At 46.5% G+C, this 24,478-nt stretch overlaps 1 protein-coding gene across 2 annotated transcripts in view; it reads right to left on the reverse strand.

Moving 5' to 3' along the window:
• Nucleotides 1-18,408, reverse strand: part of actr8 (actin related protein 8) — a 35,936-nt gene extending 17,528 nt beyond the window's left edge. The window contains exons 1-5 of one of the 2 annotated variants that reach the window (XM_081394792.1): nt 18,147-18,408; nt 16,324-16,494; nt 16,109-16,219; nt 15,921-16,025; nt 1,212-1,385 (exon numbers count right to left, since the gene is read on the reverse strand). In XM_081394792.1, coding sequence (XP_081250918.1) covers nt 1,212-1,385; nt 15,921-16,025; nt 16,109-16,219; nt 16,324-16,494; nt 18,147-18,254 — 669 coding nt within the window. In that variant the 5' untranslated portion in view covers nt 18,255-18,408. Of the gene's footprint in view, nt 1-1,211; nt 1,386-15,920; nt 16,026-16,072; nt 16,220-16,323; nt 16,495-18,146 lie in introns of both variants that reach the window. The other variant, XM_081394793.1, reaches the window with a different exon arrangement.
• Nucleotides 18,409-24,478: the final 6,070 nt, after the last annotated feature.

The raw sequence follows: 24,478 nt of genomic DNA on the forward strand, positions 1-24,478 counted from the left end.
CCATCATCATCATCATCATCATCACCATCATCAATCATCATCACCATCATCATTAGTGATCGACCGATGTATCAGTTTACTGATTTTTTTCCCGATATTTAAGCATTTTCCCATAATCGGGTATCGGTTTTGTAATATCGGATTCGCCGATAAACAGCGCCATCTTGTGGCCGTTTTGAGAATTCCGCCATTGCAGCCCGCCTCTGAGGAGATCAGTCAACAACAACTCTGTGCACATGTAAAGTATATGTTCTGCTTTCTTTGCTTTAATTATTCTACTTTATTTAACATAACAGACATGCAGAAATGAGATTTGAGACATAAATGCCTGATATAGTTTATTTATGCAGCTTGTTCTAAAACATTGAGACGAACTCAGAGTCACGTAGCGTAATCCGTCATGTCCTGCCCCAATAAGACGCAACTTTACATGAATTAAATAAAACAGACATGAATGAGTGCATGTTTAAAATAAAAGCGCTGAATTTAATTCTCTTTCTGTTGTATTTGATCACCATTAGTCTCGAAAAAAAAGTTTGTTCATATTGCTGAGCGCTCACTGGGTTGATGACAGGAATGCTCAAGCACGGCCACGGAATGAAACTTTTGACAAGATTATCTTGTTTAAACACCCTAGATTATATTATCATTTACTACATAACCATTATTTCGCTAATACACATATAAATAAATACCGCTCTGTGGAAATTTATTATTTATTATCTCCACGCGCGATCGCGGTTGAGTAAGTTATAGTTCTGTGTAAATTCATAGATAAACAGCACTTTGTCAGAAAGCATTTCATGATCTAGGCCGACAAAAACATTATTAATTATGAATAACATACTAGTTGGAAAATGCAAATATGCTGTTTTGTTTGTTACTTTCCTGACAAAGTTATATTCCAGCTAATATTACCCAGTGAATTATTCCTCACTCTTTAAACCTATTAAACGGCACATAAACCTTCTAAAACTGTTTAAAATGAATTACATTTCTGCAAAGGTGATATTCCCTGTCAATTATTTTCTCCATATGAAAACATTAGACTAAACAGAAGTATAACAGTAAATAAATATCGGTTCTGCATATCGGTTATCGGGCACATAAACACGCAAATAATCGGTATCGGTAATAAAAAATCAATATCGGTCGATCACTAATCATCATTATCATCATCATGTCACATGAATCCTCAGGTTCTGCTGTACCTTCAGGTCCTTCAGAGGGATCTCCAGCAGCTTCTGAAGAGTGTGAGCCCAGATGTTCTCGAGGTCGGTCAGCACAGAAGTGAGCGAGCCGCCCGGTCCACTGTGGAGGTTCAGGTGACCCCTGCAGATGGGCCAGTGGAGGCTGTAGCAGTCAGAGGGGTTCACATACAACGCCTGAGAGGGGGGGAGAGTGAGAGAGTGAGAGAGAGAGGGAGGGGGAGAGGGAGGAAGAGAGGGAGAGAATATGGTTGAGCTTCCATTTAATGTATTTGATGTGCATTGATCAATGTTTATACATTGATAACATAAAAAATAATAAAAGCCATATTAATGCTGTTTATGTCCCTCTATCCCGAGTACCTCCACATCTGTTTCCCATTCATCTCAGAAAAGTGCAATAAAAGCAAGCGATATTACCATCTCGTCCTAAAATGTAACTTTATCTCTGGATGTAACCAGTGTTGGAAACTTCTTATTTTCGAAGCAAGACCAGGAGATGTTGGGATCACGTTCAAACAGAAGTTATTCTTTATTGAGAACTTCGCTGTACGTTGCTGCAGTCATCCAACAAAATCTGACTAACGTAACTTTACATGGTTTCTTATAGGCATTCAGTGGGCACACAGCACACACACCTTACACACAGCCTTAGGGATGACCACTAAATCTAATCATCTAAAGACAATAGAGGCAATTACCCCCAACTGGAGATAATGGTACCCCCCAAATTGTATAAACAACACATGGTCACGGGAACTAAGACTAGGTAAACATTCACACAGTTCAACTCTTAGTAGGAAGATCAAAGACTAACAAAACCCCTTCAAAGGAAACTGTTAAACCGACCCCTGTGGGCCGCCATAGGCCAGCTAACGACCCCTGTGGGCCGCCATAGGCTAGATACGACCCCTGTGGGCCACCATAGGCTAGATACGACCCCTGTGGGCCACCATAGGCTAGATACGACCCCTGTGGGCCACCATAGGCTAGATACGACCCCTGTGGGCCGCCATAGGCTAGATACGACCCCTGTGGGCCGCCATAGGCTAGATACGACCCCTGTGGGCCGCCATAGGCTAGATACGACCCCTGTGGGCCACCATAGGCTAGATACGACCCCTGTGGGCCGCCATAGGCTAGATACGACCCCTGTGGGCCGCCATAGGCTAGATACGACCCCTGTGGGCCACCATAGGCTAGATACGACCCCTGTGGGCCGCCATAGGCTAGATACGACCCCTGTGGGCCACCATAGGCTAGATACGACCCCTGAGGGCCGCCATAGGCCAGCTACCGACCCCTGTGGGCCGCCATAGGCCAGCTACCGACCCCTGTGGGCCGCCATAGGCTAGATACGACCCCTGAGGGCCGCCATAGGCCAGCTACCGACCCCTGTGGGCCGCCATAGGCCAGCTACCGACCCCTGTGGGCCGCCATAGGCCAGCTACCGACCCCTGTGGGCCGCCATAGGCCAGCTACCGACCCCTGTGGGCCGCCATAGGCCAGCTACCGACCCCTGTGGGCCGCCATAGGCTAGATACGACCCCTGAGGGCCGCCATAGGCCAGCTACCGACCCCTGTGGGCCCGCCATAGGCTAGATACGACCCCTGTGGGCCGCCATAGGCCAGCTACCGACCCCTGTGGGCCCGCCATAGGCTAGATACGATCCCTGTGGGCCGCCATAGGCCAGCTACCGACCCCTGTGGGCCGCCATAGGCCAGCTACCGACCCCTGTGGGCCGCCATAGGCCAGCTACCGACCCCTGTGGGCCGCCATAGGCCAGCTACCGACCCCTGTGGGCCGCCATAGGCCAGCTACCGACCCCTGTGGGCCGCCATAGGCTAGATACGACCCTTGTGGGCCGCCATAGGCTAGATACGACCCCTGTGGGCCGCCATAGGCTAGATACGACCCCTGTGGGCCGCCATAGGCTAGATACGACCCCTGTGGGCCGCCATAGGCCAGCTACCGACCCCTGTGGGCCCGCCATAGGCTAGATACGACCCCTGTGGGCCGCCATAGGCTAGATACGACCCCTGTGGGCCGCCATAGGCTAGATACGACCCCTGTGGGCCGCCATAGGCCAGCTACCGACCCCTGTGGGCCCGCCATAGGCTAGATACGACCCCTGTGGGCCGCCATAGGCTAGATACGACCCCTGTGGGCCCGCCATAGGCTAGATACGACCCCTGTGGGCCGCCATAGGCTAGATACGACCCCTGTGGGCCGCCATAGGCTAGATACGACCCCTGTGGGCCGCCATAGGCCAGCTACTGACCCCTGTGGGCCGCCATAGGCTAGATACGACCCCTGTGGGCCGCCATAGGCTAGATACGACCCCTGTGGGCCGCCATAGGCTAGATACGACCCCTGTGGGCCGCCATAGGCCAGCTACCGACCCCTGTGGGCCGCCATAGGCTAGATACGACCCCTGTGGGCCGCCATAGGCTAGATACGACCCCTGTGGGCCGCCATAGGCTAGATACGACCCCTGTGGGCCCGCCATAGGCTAGATACGACCCCTGTGGGCCGCCATAGGCTAGATACGACCCCTGTGGGCCGCCATAGGCTAGATACGACCCCTGTGGGCCGCCATAGGCCAGCTACCGTCCCCTGTGGGCCGCCATAGGCCAGCTACCGACCCCTGTGGGCCCGCCATAGGCTAGATACGACCCCTGTGGGCCGCCATAGGCTAGATACGACCCCTGTGGGCCGCCATAGGCTAGATACGACCCCTGTGGGCCGCCATAGGCCAGCTACCGACCCCTGTGGGCCGCCATAGGCCAGCTATCGACCCCTGTGGACCGCCATAGGCTAGATACGACCCCTGTGGGCCGCCATAGGCTAGATACGACCCCTGTGGGCCGCCATAGGCTAGATACGACCCCTGTGGGCCGCCATAGGCTAGATACGACCCCTGTGGGCCGCCATAGGCCAGCTACGACCCCTGTGGGCCGCCATAGGCTAGATACGACCCCTGTGGGCCGCCATAGGTTAGCTACCGACCCCTGTGGGCCGCCATAGGTTAGCTACCGACCCCTGTGGGCCGCCATAGGCCAGCTATGACCCCTGTGGGCCGCCATAGGCCAGCTATCGACCCCTGTGGGCCGCCATAGGCCAGCTATCGACCCCTGTGGGCCGCCATAGGCTAGATACGACCCCTGTGGGCCGCCATAGGCTAGATACGACCCCTGTGGGCCGCCATAGGTTAGCTACCGACCCCTGTGGGCCGCCATAGGTTAGCTACCGACCCCTGTGGGCCGCCATAGGCTAGATACGACCCCTGTGGGCCGCCATAGGTTAGCTACCGACCCCTGTGGGCCGCCATAGGCCAGCTATCGACCCCTGTGGGCCGCCATAGGCCAGCTATCGACCCCTGTGGGCCGCCATAGGCAGGGCCGGCGCGTCCATATAGGCGAACTAGGCAATTGCCTAGAGCGGCACTTTTGTAAGGGCGGCAAAATGTGTGCCAAACGGGAATGAATAATTCACAAAATAGGCTATATGATTTGCTGAGCTGCCGCTCCCCCGCCCCCTGCTCTCACGAGTCATGACTGAGTGATGGGAAGTTCGGATAATTTTACTGACTCTCTTGTTCGATCTCATTCATAAAAATGAACGAATCTTTATTTGAGTAATTTCGTTAATTTAAGTGGCTTTAAATGTTATACTTTTAACAGCCAAATTCCCCGATCACATCCACCTACGCAATGTTGATCATATTCTGAATTAAGAAATCATTATAATGCAGTCAAAAATAATTTACATGGAACATAATTACTTTACCTTCCGAGTCTTTCGTTCATTTGTCAACTGACATAGGCTACGCAATGAACATACGTTCATGAATCGAGACTTTTGAAGGAGAAAGCACACCAACAACAGAGGGGTTCGTTGTTAAAATATATTGATCCAGGGAGTATTTGCAAGGATGACACGCCGTCAAGTCCACCACAGAACCAAGAGACCGCTAGCACAGCTAACGTTACCGGAATTTCTATAAAAAAAAAAAAAGTGCACACCTGGCATCCCTCTCGAAACGGTTCTCATTCGCACTTGAATATGTTCAACACTATAAAATCTGGTTAAATACAATAGGCCTACTTTTTTTTTTTTTTTTTTTGCCTAGAGCCATTTTAATAGGATGGACAGTTGAAGGAACCCAACCTAATATATTTGCTTCCTCTTGGCCTACTAAAGTGTTCATACAACGGGAGTATTCTCTGGCTAGAGCAGAACAGCGGAGTGTGTGTGGACAGAAGTGCCTGAGCTTGTGTTTTGGATTAAGCTGCGTTGCTTTGACATTGTGGAAAATGTATTAGCCTTTTTACCCGTTATTATTAGGGGTGCACGATATATCGGCCGCCGATATAATGTCGGCCGATATGGTCATTTTTTTTTCACATCGGTATCGGTCCGATGTCAAAATAGGGCCGATGTGAACAGGCCGATATTTGACGTGTGAAGTCGAAGATTAAGTTACTGATGCTGACTCGTGCAGTGAACGCGCCTGTGAGAAATACACATTTCATACAGATGACATAAGCAGAGAACAGTCTGTTTTCTTTCATTTTGAATTGTTCTGTTTAAAAATAGATGTTTCAAGCTTTCTATATAGGCTATGTCTCAGGTCTGTGAGGCAGGTAGGTTTCGGTTCATTTGAGACGCGCTTCAGTTCACGCGCTTTCGCCTCCATGTCCTGATTAAATATTTTCTAATATTTACTTTGTTTATTTTTGATGAAACATTGATCAAAATTAAGATACAATTAATACAAAACGAAATTAAATTTAAAGACAGGCTTTGTGCTTTCTGTTTGAGGTCTCTGTGAAAGTTTTAAAGCAGTCTTTGGACGTGCGTTACAGAGAACTGTCCCGTCAGTAACATTGTTAACGCAGTCCAGTGCGACTTATGATTTTTCCCTCATGACACATTTTTGATTGATCGTTTTTTGACTCGTAGATATTTGAATATTGCTTGATATTTGATACCCGTTCGAATTTGATTTTTTCTCAAAAGTGACCGCACGTGTGATTTGTGGATTACTGATAAGCGCGAGTGGAGAAACAGGCGTTTATTATTCATTCTGTGTTGAGAAACGTACCTTCATGTGTTACGTTATTGTGTTAATAATAACTAAAGTAGCCTACCTAATTATGTTACATATTTATTTTGTATGAAAACTAGCGCGTTCGTTACTTATGGATTAAAAAGTAGGCTACCGATGTATCAGTGCTGCGCGAGCTCTCCCTCACAAACACGGACGCGCGCACACAGAGAGAGAGAGAAGATAATTGTAAAATGAAAAATTGACGGGCTAAGTTTAAATTTTGTTCTTGCTTGTTTTTTTTTTTCTTTCAAAATGTCAGAAAGCATTTTGTATTATCCATCCGATCCGTGTTTTTAAAATTCGTTAAATGACGGACGTTTTACTGTTAACTCAGCCCATATGTCGGATTCGTCTTTTAGCCTACTTGTTATTATTTTTAGAATAAGTGATTCGTTATGCTATTATTGGACTCCTGTCTAATCATTGTCAACTGTTTTCTATAAATATGTTTGTATTGGCTAACATTTATTCAGCTAATGCGTGTCCTGTTTAAAATGTGCAATGTTCAAAGGCAAAGACAGCACGTCACAAATAGAAGCCCTTTTCCCTGTGCTATTTAGTATCATATTTGGTTATTGGAATAATAAATTAAGTAGCCTATCTTAATTGTACACAATGTTCCTGTTTTTTTTCTTCCTGTTTTCTAAGGGTTTCATAATTTTAGACAAGTTGACCAGCACACATTGTATGCAATGCAATATAATGCATGTGTGTCGTATGTGTGACATATTTTGCACACAGGTAAAGGTGCCCAATATCAGTCATTTCTAAAGTAAAAAAAAAAAAAAAAAAGTGTTTTGGAAAATAGCTCTTTATTTGATAATCATTAAAATTTGTTTTCTATACAGAGATATCGACATCGGTAAATATCGGTATCGGCCATAACAGCAATATTAATATCGGTTATCGGTATCGGCCACAATTTTCACATCGGTGCATCCCTAGTTATTATCAATCTAAATTAATTTCGTATTTAATTTAACTTAATTTCATTTTTCTTTATTTAAATTTCGTTTTTTCTTTATTTAAATTTTGTTTTTCTTTATTTAAATTTCGTTTTTTCTTTATTTAAATCTACCCTTTACTGTGTCACTAATTTTTTAGTCAGAAAAATATTAGACTACCTTAAAAATAGCCTTGCTTAAGTTAACAGACCTGTGTGTGTGCGTTTAATAAATAAGCAAATAAGCCCTGCCCGCGTGAGGCGCGCCACCTCCCGCTCGCGCAGTTCTGTTCTGTATACTACAAGTTTATAAATTCTGAACGTGTCGCGTCTCGTGTGTCCATCTATTTTGTACCAAATGCAACACTGCACTCCCTTGTGAAGTCGATTGGATGAACGGTTCTCGAAATAATCAAAATGCAAACAGACAGACAGACATAGAGATTACGGCCTTATTAGAGAGAAGAATATGTTCAGCCCCCTCTCCCCGAAGCTTCAAATATTCGATGTTCATTACTACCGAAGCTTCAAAGCTCAAAAAAAGGTATTCGGACCAGCCCTAGGGGCGGCACAATTGTTTTTCGCCTAGAGCGGCAGAAGTGCACGCGCCGGCCCTGGCCATAGGTTAGCTACCGACCCCTGTGGGCCGCCATAGGCTAGATACGACCACTGTGGGCCGCCATAGGCCAGCTACGACCCCTGTGGGCCGCCATAGGCCAGCTACCGACCACTGTGGGCCGCCATAGGCTAGATACCGACCCCTGTGGCCCGCCATAGGCTAGATACGACCCCTGTGGGCCGCCATAGGTTAGCTACCGACCCCTGTGGGCCGCCATAGGCCAGCTACAACCCCTGTGGGCCGCCATAGGCCAGCTACCGACCCCTGTGGGCCGCCATAGGCCAGCTACGACCCCTGTGGGCCGCCATAGGCCAGCTACGACCCCTGTGGGCCGCCATAGGCCAGCTACCGACCCCTGTGGGCCGCCATAGGCCAGCTACCGACCCCTGTGGGCCGCCATAGGCCAGCTACGACCCCTGTGGGCCGCCATAGGCCAGCTACCGTCCCCTGTGGGCCGCCATAGGCCAGCTACAACCCCTGTGGGCCGCCATAGGCCAGCTACAACCCCTGTGGGCCGCCATAGGCCAGCTACCGTCCCCTGTGGGCCCGTCATAGGCTAAATACGACCCCTGTGGGCCGCCATAGGCTAGATACCGACCCCTGAGGGCCGCCATAGGCTAGATACCGACCCCTGAGGGCCGCCATAGGCCAGCTACGACCCCTGTGGGCCGCCATAGGCTAAATACGACCCCTGTGGGCCGCCATAGGCTAGATACCGACCCCTGTGGGCCGCCATAGGCCAGCTACGACCCCTGTGGGCCGCCATAGGCTAGATACCGACCCCTGTGGGCCGCCATAGGCCAGCTACGACCCCTGTGGGCCGCCATAGGTTAGCTACCGACCCCTGTGGGCCGCCATAGGCTAGATACGACCCCTGTGGGCCGCCATAGGTTAGCTACCGACCCCTGTGGGCCGCCATAGGCCAGCTACCGACCCCTGTGGGCCGCCATAGGCCAGCTACCGACCCCTGAGGGCCGCCATAGGCTAGATACGACCCCTGTGGGCCGCCATAGGCCAGCTACCGACCCCTGTGGGCCGCCATAGGCCAGCTACCGACCCCTGAGGGCCGTCATAGGCTAAATACGACCCCTGTGGGCCGCCATAGGCTAGATACGACCCCTGAGGGCCGCCATAGGCCAGCTACGACCCCTGTGGGCCGCCATAGGTTAGCTACCGACCCCTGTGGGCCGCCATAGGCTAGATACGACCCCTGTGGGCCGCCATAGGTTAGCTACCGACCCCTGTGGGCCGCCATAGGCCAGCTACCGACCCCTGTGGGCCGCCATAGGCCAGCTACTGACCCCTGAGGGCCGCCATAGGCTAGATACGACCCCTGTGGGCCGCCATAGGCTAGATACGACCCCTGAGGGCGCCATAGGCTAGATACGACCCCTGAGGGCCGCCATAGGCTAGATACGACCCCTGAGGGCGCCATAGGCTAGATACGACCCCTGAGGGCGCCATAGGCTAGATACGACCCCTGTGGGCCGCCATAGGCCAGCTACCGACCCCTGAGGGCCGCCATAGGCCAGCTACTGACCCCTGAGGGCCGCCATAGGCTAGATACGACCCCTGTGGGCCGCCATAGGCTAGATACGACCCCTGAGGGCGCCATAGGCTAGATACGACCCCTGAGGGCCGCCATAGGCTAGATACGACACCTGAGGGCCGCCATAGGCTAGATACGACCCCTGTGGGTCGCCATAGGCTAGATACGACCCCTGTGGGCCGCCATAGGCCAGCTACCGACCCCTGTGGGCCGCCATAGGCCAGCTACCGACCCCTGAGGGCCGCCATAGGCTAGATACGACCCCTGTGGGCCCGTCATAGGCTAAATACGACCCCTGTGGGCCGCCATAGGCCAGCTACCGACCCCTGTGGGCCGCCATAGGCCAGCTACCGACCCCTGTGGGCCGCCATAGGCTAGATACGACCCCTGAGGGCCGCCATAGGCCAGCTACCGACCCCTGTGGGCCACCATAGGCCAGCTACCGACCCCTGTGGGCCCGCCATAGGCTAGATACGACCCCTGTGGGCCCGTCATAGGCCAGCTACCGACCCCTGTGGGCCCGCCATAGGCTAGATACGACCCCTGTGGGCCGCCATAGGCCAGCTACCGACCCCTGTGGGCCGCCATAGGCCAGCTACCGACCCCTGTGGGCCGCCATAGGCTAGATACGACCCCTGTGGGCCGCCATAGGCCAGCTACCGACCCCTGTGGGCCACCATAGGCCAGCTACCGACCCCTGTGGGCCGCCATAGGCCAGCTACCGACCCCTGAGGGCCGCCATAGAGTAGATACGACCCCTGTGGGCCGCCATAGGCCAGCTACCGACCCCTGTGGGCCGCCATAGGCCAGCTACCGACCCCTGAGGGCCGCCATAGGCTAGATACGACCCCTGTGGGCCGCCATAGGCTAAATACGACCCCTGTGGGCCGCCATAGGCTAGATACGACCCCTGAGGGCCGCCATAGGCTAGATACGACCCCTGTGGGCCGCCATAGGCTAGATACGACCCCTGTGGGCCGCCATAGGCTAGATACGACCCCTGTGGGCCGCCATAGGCTAGATACGACCCCTGAGGGCCGCCATAGGCTAGATACGACCCCTGAGGGCCGCCATAGGCTAGATACGACCCCTGAGGGCCGCCATAGGCTAGATACGACCCCTGTGGGCCGCCATAGGCCAGCTACCGACCCCTGTGGGCCGCCATAGGCCAACTACCGACCCCTGTGGGCCGCCATAGGCCAGCTACCGACCCCTGTGGGCCGCCATAGGCTAGATACGACCCCTGTGGGCCGCCATAGGCTAGATACGACCCCTGTGGGCCGCCATAGGCCAGCTACCGACCCCTGTGTGAGGAACCTGGCACAAGTAGTGTTCGGGTTCCCCCATTCATGGCTACGAGTGGATCAAGAGTCATCTAGAATCAGCGAGCACGGGGGGGGAAGAGGACTCCTCGTTAGACAACATGGCAATTGACCCAGGCGCAGTTCCTGGAGTAGACGGTGAAATTCACCGAGTTGTGTGTGTGTGTGTGTGTGTGTGTGTGTTGCTAACCCAGGCACCTGCGTTTCAGGGTTCCACAACAGGAACAGGGCAGCAAGAGTAATTATCTCCAACGTGGTTGATGACTGAAAAAATAGCAGAAAGAAATGTTGCTGTTGTTGTTGTTGATGATGTGTGAAGACACTCCTAATCGCGCAGTGTTTTTATTCGCGCAAGTGACGCGAAAAACAAGAAACATCCCGCGAGTAATCTAGAGCGAGTAACGCGATACGAATATACACTTCGCTTTAGGTGTGAATAACATTATTAAAATACATCAGGGCTGCAAGAAGTGTGTATAGACGCAGGGACAAGGACATTGCATCGACGAGTAAGTCAAGTGAAGTCCAGCAGCAGGAAAACCCCCAAAGTCTGCAGGACATCAACGCCCTGTCCCAGAAGCAGAGGCTAATCCCAGGGCTAATCTACCCCAGGGCTAACAGGGCTCCAGACTAACTTTTTTTATTAGGAGCGCTGTAGCCCCTGACTTAAAATTTTAGGAGCGCAAGCAGAAAATTTAGGGGCACACCTTAAATCACCTTGCAATGCAATTATTCACATTTTCCCCCAAAATAACTGTATTACTGACAAATGCTTTGATAATAAATAGCCTTAACGTACAGAAATTACAATGTGCAGTTTTATTTTAAGTTCACAGGGCTCCAGACTAACATCTGAGGGCCGCGGCACTAAGTTCTAAAGTATTTGGTAGCACTGTGGGATGACAAAGCACTGAGTTTAATTTGAGGTGTATAGATAAAGTTAACTTTAATTATTATCATTCATAATGTCTTAATATTAATTCAAAAGCAAAATGAGTGACAAAATATATATTAGGGAGTGAAAATAGCCAGTAAGCGTCCTCTGCAGCTATGTTTACAATAGTAATTTAATCTTTATCTTTTTTTTTTTTTAAATAAGTGAGTTTTCCTACTTCTTGAAACTTTTAGTTTTATAAATAGGTCTTTAAAGGATGAACAAAAAATGTTTTGGTCAACACATTATTAAAAATAACATTTAAATATGATTATATAGTTTTGAAGTGCTGGAAAAAATGTGTAGGCTACTGTTATAACCACAGTATACCATAGTTACAGTTAGTGTTACTACAGTAAATCCAAGGTGATTGTTGCTAATCTGTGGACCTAAAGCCTTCTATAACTTGTTCGCTCATTGCACATGTTTCTCCTGGTTTCCACGTCAGCGCTGTTTGATCTGATATGGTTTATAACAGAGAATTCTGCGTCAAATCTGAATGTTTCTCATTGGATCAATGTTATTAATTCTGTCGCGAACTCAATGGATTTCTTCACTGGATCTCCACGATGTACAGTAACTGTTCCGCGTGATCGCGATCGGCCCGCGACTGGCGAGAGGAGCTCTGCACTGTCTATTATTGGTTCGAACTATTAAACGGTCTGTGAAGCAGAATGAGTGCTGAGTAGCGCAGTTTTTTTCACTTTCATTTTGTTTTTATTTATTAACATGTCACGGCATACTCTATGCTTGAGGCTGAGATTGAGTGTTTAAACTGCGAAGTGCCTGCACTGTCTGCAAACTTCGTTTTCCCCGCAGTTCTGGGGTAGCGACTGCAACATTCGCAGCTCATGGAGTGCATCTCCTTACAGTACCTCAACCAGCTGAATTCTCGGAGCCAGTCTTCCCGAAAATAGTGGGTTCAGGCCTTTATCACCTTACAAACCTCTGACTCTGAATCATCATCATCCGACTGTGTCTGTCCGTGACATTGATATTTGTCTCCGTCTCCTTCCCACGGACGTTTACGCGCGCTCGATTATCTCTAGGACCCTCCCCCTCCACACATTAGCCAGTTACAGTGGCCATTCCCTTTTCTTCTCACACTCATTGGCCTGCCACACATTCGCGCCCCTTCCACGTTTAACGTGAAAAAATAAAAAAATAAATTACTGGTCGCACATGTGCGACTGGGTGTAAAATTCAATCGCACACTCTCAAATTTTGGTCGCAAAATGCGACCATTTGGTCGCAGTCTGGAGCCCTGGCTAATCTCCCCCAGGGCTAATCTCCCCCAGGGCTAATCTCCCCCAGGGCTAATCTCCCCCAGGGCTAATCTCCCCCAGGGCTAATCTCCCCCAGGGCTAATCTCCCCCAGGGCTAATCTCCCCCAGGGCTAATCTCCCCCAGGGCTAATCTCCCCCAGGGCTAATCTCCCCCAGGGCTAATCTACCCCAGGGCTAATCTACCCCAGGGCTAATCTACCCCAGCCCACGACTGAGACGAGACCCAGGGGCGACAGACACTTTCAAGTGGCCAAAAACCTGTGAGAAGTTGTAAACAATCAATACCGATCTCCGCAAACTCCTACAACAATGGAGGGGAAGCACAGTGAAGACACTGGGAAAAATGGGAGACATAATCTATACCTATGGAGCTGATCGATATGGAGTCGTAGAGAAGAGGGAGTCCAGAAGGCAGCAGGAGATGGAGCGGCTGGTCAAGGACAGAAGGCAGCGTAAGAACCAGTGGAGGAGAGCATTAGAGGAGGAGAAGGGGGGAATAAAGAAGCGGGTAACGGTGTTGAGGAGAGCCTAAGAATGAGCCACAGAAAGAAAGATCGGGCAAGAACAAACTTCCTGAAAGACCCTTCAGGTTTGTGAAGGACTTCACATCAAGGAAGGAGTTAGATGTTCAGATTACACTTCCACCACTACATGCTTAGTTGGGGACATTTAATTTAATCTTCAACAATATTATTGCTCTCCTGCACTGACACCACAAGGCTGGCAGCTTATCTCCGTAAAACCCGATATGTGGCCACATCCGAGCAGAAGGCAGGAGTCCCGGGATTCGCAGGGTGCCTGGAGCAAACAAGCATGATCTGGCAGCAAGTCCAGAGAGACAGAAACGAGGGAAGAGATCTTCATGTTGTGCTCCTAGACAATGCCTTGGGTTCAGTTCCCCACAATCTCCTTTGGACTGCACTCAACGACTCCAGAGGCGTTCACAGCCCTTGTAAAGCCTGTCTTCATGATATACAGCTGTGCCTCATGAATGCGGAGTACACCACAGCATGGCAACGATTGGAGAGAGGTATTATGGCGGGTTCTGGCCTTTCCCATGGCACTGGAAGTGATCACCCGAGCCTCTCGTGGGTGGAGGAGGAGAGAAGGTCAAGCCCGGGTTCAACAGGGTTTCTGCAGGTTTCAGTAAGTCAAATTTAAGACCTTTTTAAGACATTTTAAGACCATAAAGATTGAAATTTAAGGCCTACACAATGCATTATCCAAGTTAGATAGATAGTTACCTCAGGATCATTAGAGTATCTATCTATCTATCTATCTATCGCTCTAGGATTATCTGATGTGTGTGAGAGAGAGAGAGGGAGAGGTGGAATTTTTTTATAGAAAATTGTACTTTTGCATATTATACTGTAAAAACACAATTATTGTTGATTTTAGTTGATCATAGTTGATCATAACCAGAGAGGAACTGATGAGATGTTTAAAGTGACCAAAATTATCACGGTTATCACAGAATCCTGTTCAAAAAGTACTAATACTACAGAATGAAGTCAATTCAACAAGTTTTATGTCGAAAAACAGCAAATAACAAATTGATTAGCATCAATATGCACTTTTTGTTTACGTGAACATTAAAATACCATTTAAAGTGCTGGCCAGATTTTAAAAGAGTGTCTTGCAACATGTTATCTACTAACATGTACAAGTTCAAATAAAGTTTTGACAAAAAAAGGTTTTATACAAAGATAAACCTCATATTTCAGCCTTTAAATAATTTTTTTTATAAAAAGAATGAGTCAAAAAAGATAAATTACTGACATTTACACATTAGCTTATATGTATTAGTAGTGTTTGGGTGCACCCCCATCCTTCATGTTGACTGAGCTTTCAATGTTGTAATGGAAAGGGGTGATTGGTTGGTTCCTGTCACATGACCTGCGGTGCGTTTGCGGCATTCTGACAAGTTTAGATTTTTTTCATCTCGTTGCGTCTGGTAAAAAATTAGCGCGTCGCTTCAATTATGAGCGCTTGCCGCGCGCCTACATTTGAACAAACTTGAGCGTGCAAAAGCCGCGATATGTGAACGGCCTCAGGTGAGCTAGCTCATATCAGGCCACGAGCTGCTGGAGCTCGCGAGCGGCGTGTTGGAGACCCCTGATCTAGCGCTACGCTTGTAGGCTACGACTCCATACTCTTTTGCTACTTTGTAATAACTTTCTGCGGCCAGCGATTCTGGAAATGAACGAGGGTAAACACTTTTTAAGACCTGACTAAATGAAATTTAAGACCTAGGATGAAAATCTGGCCGTTTTTAAGACTTTTTAAGGCCTTAAATTTAAAGTTCAGATTTTTAGACTTTTTAAGACCCCGCAGAAACCCTGATCAACAAGTTCCATCATTCCGCTTATGCGTCATCAATCTACGCCTTTGTCATTGTAAGAGGCTAGCAACGCCTAGCGGCGAAAAAACAAACATATTGTAGCTTTAAAGTTTGTCCTGATAAAAAGTGCCGTCTCATAACATTAAAGCAGTCCAAAGGAACATGTTTTCTAGATAAGTTGGTTTAAATCAATATTAAAGACGCTTCTCTGCCCTCATACTCCAGTTATATCAGATCAAGCACATGAGTGTATATTCACTAATGCTGTGAACTTCAGATGAACTCTGAGTCGACATGCACCAATGCCAGTTTCTAGATTGTGTAATCATTATGATCACAACTTGTAATAATTGTTTTAACAAGCTCTTTGTTTCTGCCTAAACGAATACATGATGTCATCACAACTACATGATGCGTCTCATCTCTGACATCACTCGGACACACAGCAGGCGGAGAGACGAGCGCCACTGCCCTTTCATGCCGACTTTAAAAGGATAAAGGGTGCAGACTTGTTCCGACTGTGTTGGTAAGAACGAGGCCCGTTAGAGAAAGCAAGAGTTTGGGCAGTTCTGCGGTGTTTGCATCCTGTGATGTCATGACTCGCCTCTTCTCCGACGAGGTACTGGGGCTGATGAGCTGTGCTAGTCCAGCCGACTTTACAGTTCGGCTCCAGGACGGCAGGGCGGATCTGTCTGTTGTATAATCTGGCCTGTGAACACACACACACACACACGCTCAGTGCTGAAGCACACACACCTGCTGATACACACGCGTCCTCAGGATCACACACACCTGCTCTGCGGACACTGGCGTCCGTCTCACACCGTTGGACATTTTCCTGGACCAGATCACCTGATCGATCATCTTCAGGCCGCTCTGCCTCTGCTCACTGCTGTCTGCAGACTGACACACACACACACACACACACACACACACACATACTCATCACTCACTGCTGCACTCCTCAGCCGTACACTCATCATCTGAGCATGCTAGCGCTAGCGTACGCTGAGTCCGTGGCGCAGCAGGCTGGGGTCCTCGCGGCGGGGCTGTCCGGGCTGCCGGTGTCTGCGCGCGATCACGTGTGGGACGCTGACGGGCAGGGTGTCCGTGGCCCGACCCATGCGCAGGGTCCTCGACCCGGGGTGGATCACCACCAGGAAGTTCGCCTGGATTTGCTGAACATATCAAACATATTCTCCATTTTAAAGTCACCATGAAATCAAAATAGACAATTCTACATTTTTTTTTTTTTTTTCAATAAATGGTCTATTGTAAAGATTGGAAGAGGGAGATGAAACTATTTTGAAGATTGCGAGGCACATGAACTTAACCAGAAAATAATACAAATTGCCCATTTAGATATCATGTTAATTCTAACACCTAAACTCTGATTAATTGGTCCACATTTCCTTTATTACAGTGTATTTCAGAATTTTTGAATGTAATTTTTGACTTCAGATTTCGATAAGTAAACAAAACATGTGAATTAGGAGATTCATGGCCGTTAAATAGACATGAAAAACGTCTCAGTTAGTAAATATATGTAAATAGAATAATTTTTACTAATATTAAATGAATAGTTAGTAAAATCAAAATCGTTATTACCATGTTTATTCTTACTTTTGACATCTTGACTTTTATTCATTCACAGGATATGAATTCGTGATATCAACAATTAAATTTTCACTAGTTAAAATGATCATTCTTGATATTAGGATTTAGATTTCTACTTGAAATTTTTTAATAATTGATGTCAACAATGAAGTCATCACTCGCAGAAATATGAATTCTTGACATCATCAGCACATTAATTTTCACTAGTAAAAACTATAATTCTTGATGCCTGTAATTATATTTTCACTAACTCAATGTCACCATATGCTTCCATTCTAATTCAGTTGGTGATATCAGAAATACAGTTCTTACTAGTAACAATCATACTATCTTATATCAATAACAATTACTTAGTTACTAGTGCAAATGCCTGTTCTTGATATCAACACTTGAGTTGTGCTAGTAATTTTTTTACATTTTTATATCAATAATTCGACTTTGACTCGTGACGATGTTAATTTCTGCTCTCATGAATGTGATTGTTACTGGTAAGAAACAGCTTCAGAAATGACAGATGTAACTTGTTGAAATATATTTACAGATATCAAGAATTAACTTTTCAACTAGTAACTATTATTATTAATGAATTAAAGTAATAATTGATATATAAGAAAGTATGATTGTTACTAGTAAGAATTGTATTTCTGATATGTAAAATTGGAATTATCAAGCAAGAATATCAACAATTGAAATTGAATGGAAGCATATGGTGATTTAGCTAGTGAAAATTTAATTACAGATATCAAGAATTATCATTTTAACTAGTGAATTTTAATTGTTAATGGTATCAAGAATTATCGTTTTTACTAGTTGAAATTGAATTCTTGATATCAAAGTTTCGTATTTCTTCGAGTGATGACGTGATTGTTCATATCAGGAATTAACATTATTACTAGAGTAAATCTACTTCCTAATATCAAGAAACAGCCTTTTAACTAGTGAAAATATCATTAGGTTTCAAGAATTATCATTTTAAATAGTGAAAATGGATTTGTTGATGATATTATCAAGAACAAATAAACAGAATAAAAGTCAAAACGGCTTGCCATAATATAGGCAGTTCTTTTAGCTATGACTGAAATTATTAGTGTTTTGATCACTCTGATTAAAGAAGTGTGTGTTTATCTCCCTCTGATTAATGAAGTGTGTGTTTATCTCTGATTAGTGTTGTGATCAGGCGTCATGTGTGTAACCGTCGGTGATGTTACGTCACCTCCTGCGCGGGCTCCGGGACCGTGGCGGGAACGATCGGTCTCTTCACTCCGCGCTGCTCCTTCTCTCGGTCTCTGCCGTTCTCCACATCTCTGTCTGTCTGAGTCATGATCGGCGATATTAACTGCACATTTATCAACACACTGCTGATGAACGAGTGTGTTCAAACAAATCACTTCTTCTTCTGTTCAGTTGAGCGGCGGGTGGCATTCCCGCCATCTGCTGGGCTGGAGAGGAGCGCGCGCTTATTCCGTCACTTCCGGGATGTACCAGCCGCCTGTCCCACTGTTTATGGCCTGTCCACAACTATAGGTTGTTTTTTTTTTTTACCATGCCCAAACCCAACTGTGTACCAAGTGATGGAAAAACCGAGGCTTTCTGAAGCATTTGAGGCTTTCATTAAATTGTGCCGAAAAAAGGTCCATTACTCGAAGCTTTTAACACAGTGCGCATTAGCGACACCTGGTGGTCACACTTGTTTTCTCCACCATAACAAATCACAGCAGAGAAGATAAAGCACGTTTCCAAGCAAAGTTTCGGAAGTCCATACAAGTTTTTATTATTATTTTTTTATTTTATTTTATTATTATACTTCAACAACACAAACAAATAAGGTACAATATCAAATATCTGAATATAACCGCTATTGTTCAGCCGTAAGTCCATACAAGTGTGGGATCAATACAGTTCTATTCATTCTCATCTAAATTAATTATAGTAATTGTAATTTAATTTTTTTTGGGGGGTGTTCTGTTATAAATATAAAATATACATTATGCTACAGAGAAGTGGGGAGAGTGGGGTGAGTTGTGCCAGTTTTTACTCAAAGTGACTTTAAAGTGAGGCCATGACAGTAATGCCTTCAACTTAAGGATGTACATGTATTTCAGGATGTGGTGCATCCCTGAGAATAATAACTTTGGATCTGAAATAATTAGTTTCAGAAATATAGCTTTTGGGGAAAAAGTGGTCTCATGGCACAACTTGGCCCTGGTGCGGGGGAAGTTGTGCCTTTTGGGGAAATATGTTGGGGTAAATTGTGCCAGTGCTTACTGAAGTAAAACAGAACATTTTACTGTTATGAACCGTATGCTATATGAAAGCAAGACAAATTCAATACAAAATGACTCATTTAAGGTTTATTATGACCGCCGCTAGCGTAGCTATAGCGAAAGCAGTCATATGGGGATTGTCAAAGTTTTTTTTTTTTTCGTCATCTACTGATTTTTTCGTCAACGATACCAGGGACACCGAAACACCGGGGAACATGAAATTTGGTGGGCATGTAGCCCCACTAGACTTCTACGGAAAAATTTCGTTTGGTCCCCGGGGGCCACTCCCCCCCCGCGCTGGGCCCCCCCAAACCCCAAAAAATGCAGTTTTTCCTAAATAACTACCTGAACCGTGGCACCGAGGATGAAGACATTTTTATGGTATGTTGCTCTTAAGGGCCCACATCAGCCTAGCCCATAATCACTCATTTGTGATTTACGCCCCTCCCATAAAAAATGAAAATGCAGTATTATTCTGCTTTAATCGCCCCTATCTTCAGTGGAGATGTTCAGAACTGCACCATATTTCATGTGTATGATTAACTTGACATCCTCTGGGGGTATCCTCTGCTAAGTTTCGTAGAATTTCATCCATGGGGGGGTCTAAAATAAATTCATTTATGTGCACATTTAGTGACTGTACACTCATCGGCCTGTAGATGGTGGTGTTGAGCGAAGGGTTGCTGGTTTAGGATGATACTGTCACACACACACATGCAGGAATACAAACAAACGCAAGCATGCACACACACTGACATCCACACGCACAGACACACACCCATACACACACATACAAATCCACATGCACAGACACACACACACACACACGCGCACACATGTACGCACACATACATACACGCACAGACACACACACACACACACACACACACACACAGACACACACATACACAAACACACACACATAAACACACACACACACACACACACACACACACACACACAGACATGCACATACTACTACTTTTTTTAGGTATATACATAAACACGCAATACAGCCAAATTGCTCCACGTCATTTATTTTTGTGGAAAGCCAGTGCAGGCCTGAGCGGCGGTCATATTTTGTACATCTAGTTTAGATATTGTCACCCTGGAATACCATAGCATGCGTTTTTCCTACTATGGTCAATTGCATAGGGATTTTGTATTGAACACAACTCTGGATCACAGTGTCACAGAGACAAGGGGGCGGGCTCATTTTACTCAGACGACCAATCAGTCTCTCAGGATCATTGTGAAGCTATCAAGCTACGCCCTAGCAACCATTTAGAGCACCATAGCAACACAATATATGATAATTGTGACTCATTTCAGGCAAAAAGGCTTTGGCAATAGATGCCTGTTGACAGAACGCTGTCTGTCAATTATGTAACATAAGAATAAAGTGACTAGGCTAATTTCTAAACATCCTATTGTGACTTAGGCCACTTAAAAACTGAATAAAACTTCTCTTTATTAACATAGTGCAAACTCAAAACTGAAATCAGTGTTAGCTAAATTAAACAAATAGCAGGCAGGCCCAAGTCAAACAATGATGAGGCCTGCCCATCTCCTCACTTCTCAAGATTATCCCCTGTGAGTATGTAGGTCTCTAGGTGGTCTGGATCTGGCACAACTTACCCCAGGCCCTTTGGCACAAATCACCCCAGACCCACAAGTTTGAATAATTAGCATGATCCAGCAGTTAAGAGCTAACATCATGCTAACTGAATAGACTCATTGTGTAGCCTACTAAAGCACTAAAACACGTGTGAAATGTTTTCAAACTTGTCTATAATTGTCCAGACACTACAATCAAAAAACCTTAATCATAGAAAATTTACTTTGAAAGGGAAAAACCTGTTTTTTGCACTAAAATGTGCTTAACTCTCATGCCATGTGTCTCTCTTCTTTGGAGGATGAGTAAAATTGATTGCTTTTCAAAATTATGTGGTCACATGACCAAATTATTCTATGGTTTTCCAGAACAAGGGGTGGAACTACTGCCCCCCCCGGCACAAATCACCCCACTCTCCCCCTAGTGTTAAATCATATGAATAATGCTTCCTCCATAATAATATCCATTTTTATGTATCAAATGAGGTCGCGAGTCTCGCGAAGCGCCAATCTTTTTAAACCAGCTCTCCCGACCTTCCGATACAGCATGACGATCGAAGCTTCAAACGTCAGCAGTCACGTGGTGTTGTGATTTCGATACGGCATCGGTACAGTGTGTGATACAGTAGTATTAACCATCTCATCACTATCTGGACCACAATAACACTCATATGAGAGCACTTGTATGATTTATGAACTAATACTAATAGCCTACTGATATTTATTATAATACTTTATTTCATTGTGATGTATCATATCACACTATTAACTTTACACCTAACCGTAACTCAACCATTAATTAATAAATAATTATTATTTAAGTTAACCTAAAACTATTACTCCTATAATCCTCATCCTTACAGTGAATCAGTACAGTAGGTATTTGTGAGTACATAGTAATTAAAGGAATAGTTCACCCAGATTCTGTCATTAATTAACGTTACTCTCCCTCGTGACGCCCCGTTTTCCCTCATGTCGTCCCAAACCTCTTCAGAACAAATGAGGATATTTTCATGAAATTGACAGTTATGCAACTATCACTGACGCTTAAACAAGTTCATAAAGAGATCATAAAAATAAATCTAGATGATTTGAGCGGTTTAGTCCAAATATTCTGGAGAGACTCGATGGCTTTATATGATGAGAAGAGTGAACTTGAGCTTGAGCTTCCGTTTCCCACAACTGAGTGTGTGCTGATGAATGTTTATATGCGAGTAAAAGCCTAAATTCAATCTGTTCATCATATAAATGAATGAGTTTTGCGATCTCTTATGAACTCTTTGTCAGTGGAAGGACAGAAATCTCTCAGATCTTCATTTGTGTTGTGAAGCTGAGTCTAGCGGGTTTGAACAACATGAGGGACAGTAATTACTGACAGAATGTTCATTTTTAGAGTGAACTCTCCCTTTAAACGCTCATCCTTTCCTCTGCCATTTTGACCCGGGATTTTTTTTTTTTTTTTTTATGTTAAGAATTGAGTGTTCGTCAGAGGTGTCCAAGACCCCAGGACTTTTGTCACACTTGAACCACAAATACACACTTTTTTTTTTTTTAAATGGATTCAAGGAGTTTTGGGGTTGAAAAAGTAACAAATCCTTCCATCACGGGTCAATCTGACCCCCTTAAGAATGAATGGAATGCGAGGAATGCTTCAGTTCACATAGAAAAAAACAAAAAATGCTCAAAATACAAACTAAATATGCTAAAACTTTACCAAAAAATTATTGTATAATGTCTACATGTGTATCTGAACGCACACTGAAGCTGACTGGCTTTAGGACCCAGTGGAACAGCTCATTTACTCCATATAGAGCTATAAGGCCATCTAGAGTCATGTAATATCATCTTATATTATTCTATTTCCACAAGAGGTCGGCAAAGACTCCCAATGTAAGATATTTACAGCTGAATTAAAAGGGTTATGCATGAAATTGTGCGTTATTTTGAATTTAAGTTGAAAGAATGTGAGGAACGTGCTTGAATTACTATTTATTTATGATTTATTGATCAAATCTAGTAATTTAATGGTAAATACAATAAAAAATAAATAAAAAATCTCCAAAAACATTGCATTAAAAAATTGAAAAAATATTATCAAAATGAAATAAAATAAGATTTCTGAAAAAAAAAGAACCATAATTTTTGTTCTTCGGGTCATTTTGACCCGCAAGAGAAAGACATGTTACGGGACGCGAGGGAAAGATGTGTTACGGGACGCGAGGGAAAGATGTGTTACGGGATGCGAGGGAAAGATGTGTTACGGGACGCGAGGGAAAGATGTGTTACGGGATGCGAGGGAAAGATGTGTTACGAGACGCGAGGGAGAGATGTGTTACGGGACGCGAGGGAAGGATGTGTTACGAGACGCGAGGGAAGGATGTGTTACGGGACGCGAGGGAAAGATGTGTTACGGGACGCGAGGGAAAGATGTGTTACGGGACGCGAGGGAAAGATGTGTTACGGGACGCGAGGGAGAGATGTGTTACGAGACGCGAGGGAGAGATGTGTTACGAGACGCGAGGGAATGATGTGTTACGGGACGCGAGGGAAGGATGTGTAACGGGACGCGAGGGAAAGATGTGTTACGGGACGCGAGGGAGAGATGTGTTACGGGACGCGAGGGATAGATGTGTTACGGGACGCGAGGGAAAGATGTGTTACGAGACGCGAGGGAAAGATGTGTTACGAGACGCGAGGGAGAGATGTGTTACGAGACGCGAGGGAGAGATGTGTTACGAGACGCGAGGGAAGGATGTGTAACGGGACGCGAGGGAAAGATGTGTTACGGGACGCGAGGGAGAGATGTGTTACGGGACGCGAGGGAAAGATGTGTTACGGGACGCGAGGGAGAGATGTGTTACGGGACGCGAGGGAAAGATGTGTTACGGGACGCGAGGGAAAGATGTGTTACGGGACGCGAGGGAAAGATGTGTTACGGGACGCGAGGGAGAGATGTGTTACGGGACGCGAGGGAAAGATGTGTTACGGGACGCGAGGGATAGAAGTGTTACGGGACGCGAGGGAAAGATGTGTTACGGGACGCGAGGGAGAGATGTGTTACGGGACGCGAGGGAGAGATGTGTTACGGGACGCGAGGGAGAGATGTGTTACGGGACGCGAGGGAGAGATGTGTTACGGGACGCGAGGGAGAGATGTGTTACGGGACGCGAGGGAGAGATGTGTTACGGGACGCGAGGGAAAGATGTGTTACGGGACGCGAGGGAAAGATGTGTTACGGGACGCGAGGGAAAGATGTGTTACGGGACGCGAGGGAGAGATGTGTTACGGGACGCGAGGGAGAGATGTGTTACGGGACGCGAGGGAAAGATGTTTTACGGGACGCGAGGGAAAGATGTGTTACGGGACGCGAGGGAAAGATGTGTTACGGGACGCGAGGGAGAGATGTGTTACGAGACGCGAGGGAGAGATGTGTTACGAGACGCGAGGGAATGATGTGTTACGGGACGCGAGGGAGAGATGTGTTACGGGACGCGAGGGATAGATGTGTTACGGGACGCGAGGGAAAGATGTTTTACGAGACGCGAGGGAGAGATGTGTTACGAGACGCGAGGGAGAGATGTGTTACGAGAAAGATGTGTTACGAGACGCGAGGGAAAGATGTGTTACGGGACGCGAGGGAAGGATGTGTTACGAGACGCGAGGGAGA

This window comes from Scardinius erythrophthalmus (assembly GCF_964197995.2).
Source record: "Scardinius erythrophthalmus genome assembly, contig: HAP1_SCAFFOLD_219, whole genome shotgun sequence".
NCBI classification, from domain to species: Eukaryota; Metazoa; Chordata; class Actinopteri; order Cypriniformes; family Leuciscidae; genus Scardinius; species Scardinius erythrophthalmus.